Below are 12,535 nucleotides of genomic sequence, written 5' to 3' on the forward strand. Positions count from 1 at the left end.
TTTTTTCCCCTCAAAAAATGCCTTATGATTTAATAAGTTAACTAGAACATACTGTAGTGTATTAGTGATTTTTGTTTTTCCCAACAACTAAGTGACCCCTGATTCATCTTCAGAATCATTTTACCGAACTCACTAAAATTAGTAGTGTTCAACTAGTGCTTTCTCAGCTCTCAACACACCTGATTTAACTAACTAACTAATAAACAGCCTTTTCTTAATTGAAGTGGGTGTGGTAGAGCTGGAAAACACCAGAGCTGGTGGTCCTCCAGGAATAATGCTTTAAAAGAATATAAACTTAATGAAATTTTGTAACAATTCCAGAAAAGACAACTTGGTACAAGTATGTTTCACCTTTTGTTTTTTTTAAACATTTGTAATTTTGTAACTATTCAGTAGGATTTAAAATCATTTTAATGTTTTGACTCAATCAGTTCTCATGATTCAGAATAGTTTCAATAGGATTCAGTATGGTGAAAGAATTTTACAAGACTGAATTATTTTCCATGATTCAAGACCATTGCCTTTCACCTCCAGGGTCCAGGTTCGATTAACGCTCGGGAATCTGTCTGCATGATCTCCCCGTGCTTGGTGGGTTTCCTCCGGGTGCTCCGGTTTTCTCCCACAGTCCCACAGATTAGGCTAATTGGTGTTACCAAATTGCTGGTAGTGTGTGAATGTGTGTGCACCCTGTGATGGATTGGCACGCCATATGGGGTGTACCCCACCCCGTCTTCTGTAACAGGCTCCAGGCCTCCCGAAACCTGGTATACAGTAGATGATAAGAGAGTGAGTGATTCAATACAAACTGATTCAGAATTGTCTTAATGTGATTCAGTATGTTACAGTAACATTAACTGAATAATTTCTCATGACTCAATATAAAATGATTCCGAATCGTCTCATTGTGATTCAGTATGTTGTAAGGTATTGACTGAACCATTTCTTATGATTAAATAGAAAATGAATCATCCTAGAGTGATTCTGTATTGGTGTAGTCATTCCTTATGATTCAACACACGATGATTCAGAATCTCAATTCGATTCATTATGGTGTATTTTAGCTGAATAATTTCCCATGATTCACTAGAAAACGATTCAAAAATCGCTTCAATGTGCCTTTTTTTATTGTTTATTGAATTAATGAAACGACACTGTACAAAAAAAGGAGCTTTATTATTATTATTATTATTATTATTATCTGGAAAAGTCCACTTAGATATTTACAGACGAACTTTCTGCGTAAATAGTTCTCTTTAAAATATATCCGGCTCATTCACAGCACAAAAAAAAAATTCGCCCTGCATTGTTCATTCAGAAGTGTGTCGCTTCAGTCATGTGTCTCCTTTCTGTATGTAATTAATATAAAATGTCACCTCCGTATTCCTTTTAACTCGGAGTCTCTGCTCACGATCGGGGAAACGGAAATGACGTGGTGATTTGTTTGATGTCATGATTTCCACATTCACAGTGTCGTGTGTTTTTATAAAAACATATCGTAGAGCTACGACTCGACGAGAGCGTGTGTCAGAGATATAGGGCTGCATCCTGATCTGTGTATGTGGATGAGTGTGAGTGAGTGTGTGTGTGTGTTCTTTCACTACACTGGTTCAGTTTGTGACTGATGTTTGGTTTAAAGCTCTACGTCTGTCCTATGTCTGTCCTTTGGCCTCTGCGATCTCCTCGATCCGGACCAAGACGCTCTCGATCAGATCGAACATGAAGAGCGCAGACTGCAGCACCTGGAGAGAGGACACACACTCTGTTAGCCAAGCTGTGGACAAAATATACTGAATATGTATAAATAAAATAAACTCATTAGCTAATGACATCATAAGTGTTCTGATAGCTAGTATAACAAAAATAATAAATATGCCAGAAGCTGCTGATGCACTTTTCTTGCTAACATACTGTATCCTGCACGAGGTTGCAGAGTTAAAAACCAAAAAAAAAAAAAAAGGAGACTGTAAAGAAATTCAGGACCTGGAGCTGCATTTCCGGAGTCATGTTGGGTAACGTGTCGTTGCCGACGGTAACCGTGCAGGCCGGGGCTTTAGACTCTACAGAAAAACATAAAAAAAAAAAAGTAAAAAGTAAAGAATTTTTTTCTACAACTGAACTATTATAATAATTGGAGAAAATAATATATTTACAATTAGATGTGCTTGAGGAAAAAAAAAAAAGCCATATTGTTTTTCTTTTTTTGCTGCATATTTCTGGTTTACGGAGGGTTTTTTTGACCAATCCAAGGATCAGTTGATTTACAAATCAGGTCATGTGAGAAACTCACATTTCCTCTTTTGTTTAATAAATTCAGCTTATAAATTAATATTAGAAATATCAAACCCGGATTGTGTGCGATAATATTTCTAAATATTTGGGAGATTTCAATAAATACGAATCTGATGGCGCAGCACTAAAGTAGTTCAGGTAATCTTTTTTTCAGTTTGACTCTAAAGTTGGGAATGACTCCGAGTGTGTAAAAGATGGCACTCGGGCCTTAGAACGCATCACACCACCCTGAATGTTCCTTCAGTTTCGGTCAGTGATGTCACACACACGTCTGCTTCGTACGAGTTCATTAACTGTTTTTAATGTTGTAATACAGCTTTATTTTAATTTTTTTTATGAAGGTGGTGAAGATTCGGTCGCAGAAAATTCATTAACTCAATCACACTGGGTGTAAGAATGGCATAACTGCTCCAGGAGAAGACCAGCCGTGAACACGCTAAAACATCAGCAGGTTCACAGCCGCGTGTCTCTGACCTGCCGCACTGTTCTTCCTCTTCTCCTTCGTGCTCCTCAGCTCGGCCTCGTAATGTGCTCGGGACATGTTCAAACCCGTTCGCAACGGCTTCAGGTAATTCTCCTCGATCATACACAGTTCACTCCATATTCCCGTCTGAGAATCATCACACACACACACGCGCGCACACACACACATACACATATATATAGAATAAGCATGCTGGAAAACAAACAGACGTCTGCAGAAGAGAGGTTTTGTTTTTCTCCTACCTCATTCTGACATTCTTTATCTCTGATCAGCAGATAACGCAGCAGGTTCAAAGACTCCATAATCCTGCATTCACACACACACACACACTCGATTAGTTTCCGATATCAAAACTTTAAGTATCAACTGACAGACAAATAGGCAGAAAGACAGACAGATGGATAATTACACAGTTCAATAAACACAGACAGACAGATAAATAGACAAAATACATGAATAAATAGACAAATAAATAAACAGAAAGACAGAAATAATTAAACAGACAGTTACAGATATTCCCCAACTTACAAACAAGTTTCGTTTTGGGAGCCGCTCTTACACGTATTTGACACGATCATACAATGTAAAGCATACCAATCCACTTTAATTAAATCCGTCCCCTTTCCCCACACAAAAACTATAACTGCGTCTAAGGAATTTAATCTCATACAAATGTAACAGTATCCAGATTCTCAGACGGCATTTTGTCTTAGAGCTGTTTTCCACTGTATTGGACTGTGAACTCTGAGAATTTTGTTTCTGAAATTAGCTTTATTTACCATCAGGACAGCTTTACAGGACAGACATTTTCTATCATCGTACTTCGGGACTGATTCATTTAAGGCAGAGGCCGACTATTATATACAATTGTAAATATTGGTATCTGGTACACTGCAGTGTCTATTTTTTTCCATAACACACATGATAAATTCGTTTACAAATGTTCGTAGAACCGCGGTCCGTTCGTATCTGTGTAAATTCGGGGACTACCTGTACATAGATAAATAGCCAGACAGACAGTGATAGATAAATGGAGACTTGGATGGATCAGTTGAACTGAATATAATCCATTCTGATATTGGATCTTTTATAACAGTATCTTATTTCCCTTCATTTGTTAGTGTTTTAAAATTTTAGAAATTTATAAAATCAGTCCTACAACATGTTTCTGAGATAAACTAAGAGATAGCGTGCCCTAAATCGTGGGATTCGATCCTGTGAGTGAGATGTTACCTGTCGAGGTTGTGGAGCAGGTCGGTCTCTGGTCCCTGAGGGAGACTTAGGACTTGCCGCAGTAAGGGCAGGAGGTGTTTCCCCAGAAACCAGTCGTTTTCATGACCCGGCTACGTGGAAGAGATACAGCGTGAATCAGCTCGTCCATTAGTGCTCATTTCTCCTTCGCATCGAATCTCATTCAAATTTATTAATCATTTCAGCCACTCATCTGCAGATTTATAATTAATTCAAGTGCAAGTGGCAAGCGAGTGCTTTTTTAAAAATCTCAATTAAACAAAAGGCTGGACAGACAGTTATATATTTTATCACTTTATATCTACAGAGTAAAATAAATAAATAAATAAATAAATAAACAGTTTATATGAGATAAAAACATGTAGTGGGTGTAACACTCCTTTAATGAGTTTAATTAATTCATACTTTGCTGGATATTTGATAACAGTAGGTGTAGACTGTGTAAGGGCGTGGCACTGTGAGGCGGTGTGAAGGTGTGAGGGGGCGTGACAAAGAGAGTGGCAGTGTAAGAAGGCGTGGCTGTGGGCAGGACACATGTAATCTGTATAACGTTCGCTCAGGGCGGATCTGCGTCTTTACCGCTGTACCTTCAGTGCGAGGTCGATCTGGTTCTTGATGTTCTTGATGATGAAGCCCTCTACTCCGGCATGATCGCTAGTTTTCAGCATGCACCTAAAGCACACAACGACACACACTTATTCTTAAACTTTATAATTTTTCCTCCATCATCACACAAACATCAAACAGAACAGTAGAATATTTATTCTTTTTTTATATATAAATACAGTTATCTTGGGACAAAAGATTCACCTGAAAAACTTGTATTTGGCCTCTGTGCCAAACTTGTCGATGCTCAGCTGGAAAACTGAGAGTCCTTTAGTCCTCTGTTAACACACACACACACTTATATGCCAAGCAAATTTACATGAATTATAACAAATTTTATTACCAGTAAGATTTTAACTGAGATGTTTTTTTTTTCTCTTGATAGAAAGATCAGCCTCATCCTTTAAATTTCGTTTCCATGGAAACATACCCCTATGGGCTGTAAACGCCAGCTCTATGAATGTTTATAGGTCTCCAGAAACAAGGACACATTTTATTCCTAACACACAACCTGTCGTAAATTCATTATTAATAATCCGGCTTTATGTACACGCGGTGACGTGTAAGAGGAATAAAGCGCTTATACAGGATGTGGTGTTATTTTCCTGCACCAGCATGACACACAGAGGGTTGTATTCCTTAATAAATAAATAAAAAAGAAAGTGTTCGACTTACCACATTCTGAACCGGACAGAGCGTCATCACCCGAACCATCACCTGGGGGGAAACAAACGTATGGAGTATGTAAGGGGAGCAATACTGACCAGGAGGTAGGGAGTTTGAATCTCAGCCTGCTCGGACTATTAATCTTAATTAAAATGACAATAAAGATAAATTAATTCTGGTCTGGTCTGTACCTTTGGAACATTTAGAAAGGATTTTAAATCCAGAAGGTCGGGCGTCAGGCTGCTGTCCTCCACTCGCACCAGCGTCTTCTCGTACAACTCCTGTAACCACGCCCAGAGAGAGAGACAGAGAGAGAGAGAGAGAGAGAGAGTTCACTCAGAACGTCAGGGTTCAAGACCACCAGCAGTGTGTCTCTCTCACTGTATATACTGTATACTGCATAATGTATATAAACGCAAATATTATAACATTTTTAAATAATAATAATAATAATAATAATAATTTAAAAACAGAACAGGGCACAACACAAAACTAGCACTACTAGAATTATTAAATAACTGCAAATGGGATAAAATACAGTGTAAAAATGAACAGATTACATTTTTGTAAATTAAATATAGTATATAAATAATAGAAAACTAATAATTTTACACAAATAAAAGTAATCAACAAAAAAATGGGGAGAAAAGATTATCCTCCTTCATCGCGTAAAAAAAATTAAAAACTTTAAAAAAAAAACTTCCTATATTTTCTTGTTTTAAATCTCATATTTTCTTATTCTTAGTTTATTCCTCCATTTTATGTCTTTTTGCATCTTCCTTATACTGTAATTTGTTTATCCTTGTGTCATTTTTAAATGTTTTATCTTTTTTTATTTTATCTGCATTTTTTTATATCTTATTGAATTTGGTGTTGTTTTTATTATAACTATTATTATTACTATTATTATTATTATTTTAAGCACCACTCACATGGTATTCAAGACAAGTAATGAAATTGTAGATTTTGTATTTGAAAATAATGACAATGTGAAGGATTATGGGTAATTGCATCACTAGACAGAGGAGGTGCTGTTCTCGTCAGGTGACTGACAGCATGTGGATTTGAGCCGAGTTCGTACCAGTCCCTTCTGCAACCGGGATTCTTCAGTCCTGTTACAGGAAACACAGTGAAGCGTCAGGACGAGGAGGAAAATAAAGGAAAACAAACTAATAAAAACAAACAAGTACCTAAAGAGACGCTTACCTGCTAAGTAAGAGCTCTACAAATTCCATGTTGCACTGCAGCACAAAGACAGGGCTGAAGAAATAAAACCATAAAGACACTGGTGAAGAAAAACTTATAACAACCTGTAGTGATGATGATGAGGAAGAGGAGGATGAGGAGTACCTGAGCACGGCAGGGAACAGGTCCACCGCGATGTGGTGCACAAACAGTAAATGTGCCAAGCTGGCAAGAGACTCCTTGGGATATCGGACGTCCTCCTCCAGGAACCCGGGGACATCACGCTTACGCAAGAGATTGTGGGACAACAAGTCCAGAAGCGACTCGCCGATACTGCACAGAGTGGTCTGAGAGAGAAAGAGGGAGACAGAGACACAGTGAGATAAAGAGAGAGAGAGAAAGAGAGAGAGGAGAAGGAGAGACAGAGAAAGGGGGAGACAAAAAGAAAACAAAAGAGACAGAAAGAGAGTGGGTGTCAGAGGGAGAGACACAGACAAAACACAGACAGAAATTGAGGGAAAGGAAGAAAATAGAAAGGAGAGACAAAAAGAGACAGATAGACAAAAAAACACCACAGAGAGAGAAAGAGAGACAAAAAATAATTTATGTGGCTTTTTGTTTTTTGGAATATTGAATTGCATAAACTAAAACAACAAAAAAATTTTTTTTAATGAAAATCTATAAGGGTCAAGTAGAATTATTTTGTCTTTTTTTACATTTTGTTCATTAAGTTATGAGATTAGAGTACAGAATTCAGGACTCAGAAGTCAGATTTCTCACCAGGATGTTGGTGGCAAAGTCTCTGAGAGGAGACATCTGTAACGTGTCCACGTCCTTCAGCTGGACGTCCAGTAGAGGCTCGCTCAAACTCTTCATACAGCTGCAATGACAGCAAGAGCTCACTGTTAGCCTGTTAGCTTAGCACAAAGCTGCTCTTCCGAAATCATGTTTTTTTTCAATATTAAAGTGTGATTAGGAACAAAAGATTCACTCAGTGCTCGATCGTTTCTAACTTACCCGTTTGATAACGTGGGGGGGGGGGATTAAAGGTGCCATATGTGACGTTTCAGAATGTTTTGGCTTCTTATTTTCACATTATTTTAAAAGTGCTGTACAAAACATTACATCGTACATCCAAATCATTTTCTCTGCAGTGGTAGTGCTCATGAGTTTTATTTTAGGATTATGAATACATTTTTCCGGCCCTAAAATAAGCCCCGCCCCAGCGCAGGTTAGTTTAGTTCTCTCATGTCAGGCCAAGTTAACCTGAAATAAGCCCCGCCCAAACTGTGGTTGATAATTATTTTAGACCATCACATCACAAGTTCAAAAATCCTCAGAAAGACTGTAAGCTGCAATTTCTTTATGAACTTTCTCATATTTTCTGGCCCTGAAATAAGCCCCGCCCCCAGCATTCGAGACACAGCTCAGCGGTAGACACGTACAATTTCAGGATCTCCACCCGAAGCTCGTCGTCCCTGGAGATGGTACGGCGGTCTCTGTTGTTCTCCTTGATCTCCTCCACGAAGGGCCGGGTGAAGAGCGAAAGAGCCGTGCAGCAGCGACACAACCCGAACACATCGTCCTCCTCCTGCTCGCGGCTCTGAGGAACGGGAAGTTTGGTCACCTGGGTGAGCACAGTGGAGAGGGCCATGCCCAGAGACGAGGCCTTCCTCTTCCCCAGCTTTAGCAACACTGTGGAGAGACAGAGAGAAAGAGAGAGAGAGAAAGAGAGAAGCTTTCAGAGTGGTGCAACAGAGAAGCATTCACCTGGACTCAATTATGCTAAAGAAGAAGGACGGCACTTTCCTCCACAAGAGGATGTAGAGATACAATCGGCTGCACATGTGGTGTGATGAGGAAACGCGCTGTGGGTGGGGCTTATACAGGTGGAGGACAACAAGGATTTTTTAGGAGATGAAAAAGCAAGACAGAAAGCCGGTCAAATAAAAGGGAAATAAAATAGTCCGAACAAACAATAAGAAACAAAGAAAAATTAGACTGGCCAAAAAGAAAGAAAAAAAAAAAACTTAATAAAAAAATGAAAAGACAGAAGAAAGAAAAAGAAATAAAGACAGACAGACTCAAAAATAAAAAAGAGGGGAAAAAATGGAAAGAATAGACAGATACAAACCCAAAATAAGAAAAAAAGAAAAACATAAATAACTAAAAGAATAAATATATTTTTAAAAAATGGCCAAACAGACAAAAAAGAAAGGAAGAAAGACAGCAAGAAAGATTTGGCAGACCAAATAGAGGAAAGAATAAACAAAGTGCAAAATCAAAAAGAAAAAGGTAGAAAGAAACTAGACAGCAGCAAAATAAAAAAGAGAAAAAGGAAACAAAAGGTCAGTATGAAAATAACAGAAAAGAAAGAAACAAAAATTGGACAGCCCCAAAATAAAAAAGCAAGAGTAAAAAAAATTTAAACTAAAATCAAGGGGGAAAAACACAGAGCCAAGATTAAAAAGGCAGAACATAGATAGATAGATAGATAGATGAGACTTGGGGAGCAGTTCAATGGTGTGTGTGTGTTCCTCACCTGTCTGTAAAGGTGTGAGCAGTAGCGTGATGGTTTCAGCCACAGCATCAGGATCAGCTTCCTCCACCTGCTCCAGCAGACCAAGCACCAGCTCTTTAGGACTGCACACCTAAAGGCATACAGACGGACACCTCACGTCACATGACCATTACCTCAGGTCAAGGTCACGTCAGATGTATGAGTTGACTGGAGGTGAGTATGTGTCCTACCTGCAGTAGGTGAGAGAAGATGGCCTGACAGTGATGCAGGTTCTTCTCTTCCTTCTTCAGCAGAACCCTGACCAAAGGTTCCAGAAGGTTCCAGCCCATACAGCGCACGATATTCTGCAACATTCAATTCAATTCAATTCAATTTTATTTATATAGCGCTTTTAACAATGGTCATTGTCCCAAAGCAGCTTCACAAAAAAAAATTAAAGATTTTTTTTTTTTTTTTTAAGAAAAGAAAATATTTGGAAGTGTGTATGTGTGAGAAAAATGTGTCTAGATAATAATTAAATGAATGAATGATGAATGAAATGTCTCTGATGAGCAAGCCAAGGGTGACGGCGACAGTGGCAAGGAAAAACTCCCTGAGATGGCAATAGGAAGAAACCTTGAGAGGAACCAGACTCAACAGGGAACCCATCCTCATCTGGGTGATAACAGATAGAAATAACATCAAGTGTGTTGTGCAGGTGAAAGTTCAATATATCAGAAGTTGTGTAGATTCAGTTCAGTAGTAGGTGCAGAGGGCAGATGGGGTCAGATTACTGGAAGCACAGGAGCAGGATGTGTAGCTCCAGCCATCATAAAGCAGAATCTAGCTGGAGCAGGTCCTTCTCAAGATGCCTTAAGCAACATCAATGACACTCATCAGTAAATAAACAGGAACGGTGGCATTCCTTGCGTGTAATGTTGAAACAGTAATATCCTGTGTGTGTGTGTGTGTGTGTGTGTGTGTGTGTGTATACATGTGACGGTTCTGTGCTGTGTCTCACTTGATTTCTCTCGTCGATGATGACGCTCAAGACGTGAGCACCGTGACCCCGCTCGATGCAGCTCGCCCCAGCCGAGCGGAACACCTCGAAGTCGGCCGGAGTGTAGTTCTCATCCTCGACGTGTCGCTACAAAAAGAATGAGCGGATCAGAACCAGAAAAACAAGAGAAAGCAAAAAACAGCCAGAGCGAATAAATAATCTCAGCGTGATCTTACGCATCTCTGGACGACATCGCTGAACTGCTCAAGCGACATCTTACTGCATTCCCGTGGTCTCTGAGTCGGAGTTACTGCAGCGTCTCTGAGGAGCGGCGTTCTGCTCAGAGCATCACGGGCTCTGTCCGATCTACAACCATAATCAGAAACAACTGTGTGTCTGTTACTCGCAGGATCAAGAAAAACATTCTAGCTGAATCACAAACACACTGTTCTTCAGACACATCACCTGGGGTTCACATCATACTGAAACTGCACACATACACACACACACACACACACGTATATAATTATTTTTACTTAAAAAAAATAATAATTATACAATACAATTTAAAATAATTTTTATACTCAATGAGTAAATGTGATTTTTGTCAGTTTGTACAGGGAGCGCTGATGAGCTTTTCTGCCGTCTTATAATTGTAAAACTAAATAATAAACATAAATTATTATATAATAATTATATAAAATATTATAATAATAATTATATAAAATATAATAATAATAATAATAATAAATTCTAATAATAGTATTAAATAATTTTATATTCTTATCCAAATTATAACAGCACTAGAAAAATATAAAAAAATGTATCATATTTGTCTTTTTTAATGTATTTATACTAAACACTAAGACAATATACAAATATAAAGAATTAGTTTTCTGTTTTGTTGTTGGTTGCTGTTTCACTGACATAATATATTTAATATTTAACATTTATTGAAGAGGAGAACTAAAATAACTAAGTCTTTCAAAAAAATTATTTACCTTTCTTTTTTTCCCTTATTTTTTAAAAATAGTATTATCATAAACTATTTTTTATTCACAGTTATATACTTTTTCCTTTACTTTTTAAAATAAAAAACCTTGTATAATGATAATTAAATCAAATAGTTATTAAATATTCAAAAATATTTAATCTAATAAACAAAAATGTACAGTATAACATAATATTATGCAGAATTAACACAATATTTTCACAATCAATCAATCAATCTTTATACATCCATGGACACTATGGACAACTCCACGCACATCACATCTACACTACATGTTTACGTTTACATTCTGGACCATTGCACAAAAACACTTTAATAACCTTTGCACAAAGTCACTTTTTCTATGCATATTTGCACACCATTGTATTTCTATTTGTACAGTACATTTCTATTTTCAGTTTCTATTTTTAGTTCTATTTTTCCTAGTTAAATTTTATTTTATTTTTTAATTTTCTATCGTATTTCTTTTATTCATATTTGTTACTTATTATAAGCTTTGGTTCTCTTTTTAAGGTCACTGGCGGTCGTGTAAGCATTTTACTACATTTCGTACTGTGTATGACTGTGTATGTGACAAATAAAATTTGAATTTGATTTGATATTAAGCTATTACATAACCATTAAATGTTAAATGATAATACAATAATAATATATTATTACTATTATATACTATATTGTTTCATTTAAATTATTATTATGGTTAATTATTTAATCATTGTTTTTTTTATTATAATTAAATATTACATAAATATCACAAAAGTAAAAAAGTTTTAAAAACTTCACATTTCATAAAAGCATATAGTAAAATTTCCAAACATTTTTTAAGCTAAAAACAAACTATTATTGTTATAAATTTTATTGTTATTAATATTAAATATTATTATTAATAACAAGTCATAACATTGTCGTTTTTTTACTGGAATATTATTAAAATGTATTAAATAATAATATTAATAAAATAAGTTAATGTTATCTTTTTTATGTATTTAATATGTTAATTATTTTATTTTCCTGTGTGCTTTGTGATGCTTTTTTTTTTTACTCCACACTGAAATCTCATAGTGCCGGATAAAACCACAGAAATTACAGAACTAGAAAAAGATATTAACAAAAACACAAGAAGATAAAACTCTAAAGCTTTTCTGCACTCTGTTTTTTGTTTATTTTGTGCTTTTATAAAGGTTATAAAACTAAATAAAGGGGTTTTAAAGAGAGCTGAGCAGATCTGAGGGAGAGATTTCAGCCTCCTCATGATTAGCCTGTTAGCAAACAAGCGTTCCTGATTACTGTACTGTACACAGGAAAGCGATAAATATATCCTTGAACTGTTTAACCAAAACCAATAAATATACAATAAATATAAAAATATTACAAACAATAAGAACTTACTTTAACCCAGAACTCGTGTAAAAACCTAAAGAGTGTCCTGAGCGCGAGCTACACACCTCTCTACACGGTGACGCAGCGGGCTCGGTTTGTCCCTTCCCGCTTGCTGTAGCGGTCTGATGACGAAAGCGGAAGTAACTGATAGGTTTCGTTGTC

General features: G+C 36.8%; 1 protein-coding gene across 2 annotated transcripts; it reads right to left on the reverse strand.

Moving 5' to 3' along the window:
- Window positions 1-1,163: 1,163 nt before the first annotated feature.
- glmna (glomulin, FKBP associated protein a) lies at window positions 1,164-12,479 on the reverse strand. Of its 2 annotated transcripts, none has more exons than XM_053487022.1 (19): window positions 12,383-12,479; window positions 10,218-10,347; window positions 10,003-10,128; window positions 9,233-9,346; window positions 9,024-9,132; window positions 7,927-8,176; window positions 7,262-7,361; window positions 6,647-6,828; window positions 6,503-6,556; window positions 6,378-6,408; window positions 5,488-5,577; window positions 5,306-5,347; window positions 4,835-4,908; window positions 4,612-4,696; window positions 4,007-4,116; window positions 3,016-3,079; window positions 2,764-2,899; window positions 1,981-2,057; window positions 1,164-1,739 (listed from the first exon to the last, which is right to left on the reverse strand). In XM_053487022.1, the coding sequence occupies exons 2-19, from the start codon at window positions 10,254-10,256 to the stop codon at window positions 1,650-1,652; spliced, it is 1,773 nt and encodes a 590-aa protein (XP_053342997.1). In that variant the 5' UTR covers window positions 10,257-10,347; window positions 12,383-12,479; the 3' UTR covers window positions 1,164-1,649. The 2 variants fall into 2 exon arrangements, with proteins under 2 accessions (XP_053342997.1, XP_053342998.1); XM_053487023.1 differs by having other exon boundaries at window positions 10,218-10,369; window positions 12,383-12,466.
- Window positions 12,480-12,535: the final 56 nt, after the last annotated feature.

The sequence above is a fragment of the Clarias gariepinus genome, chromosome 25 (genome assembly GCF_024256425.1).
Source record: "Clarias gariepinus isolate MV-2021 ecotype Netherlands chromosome 25, CGAR_prim_01v2, whole genome shotgun sequence".
NCBI lineage: Eukaryota > Metazoa > Chordata > Actinopteri > Siluriformes > Clariidae > Clarias > Clarias gariepinus.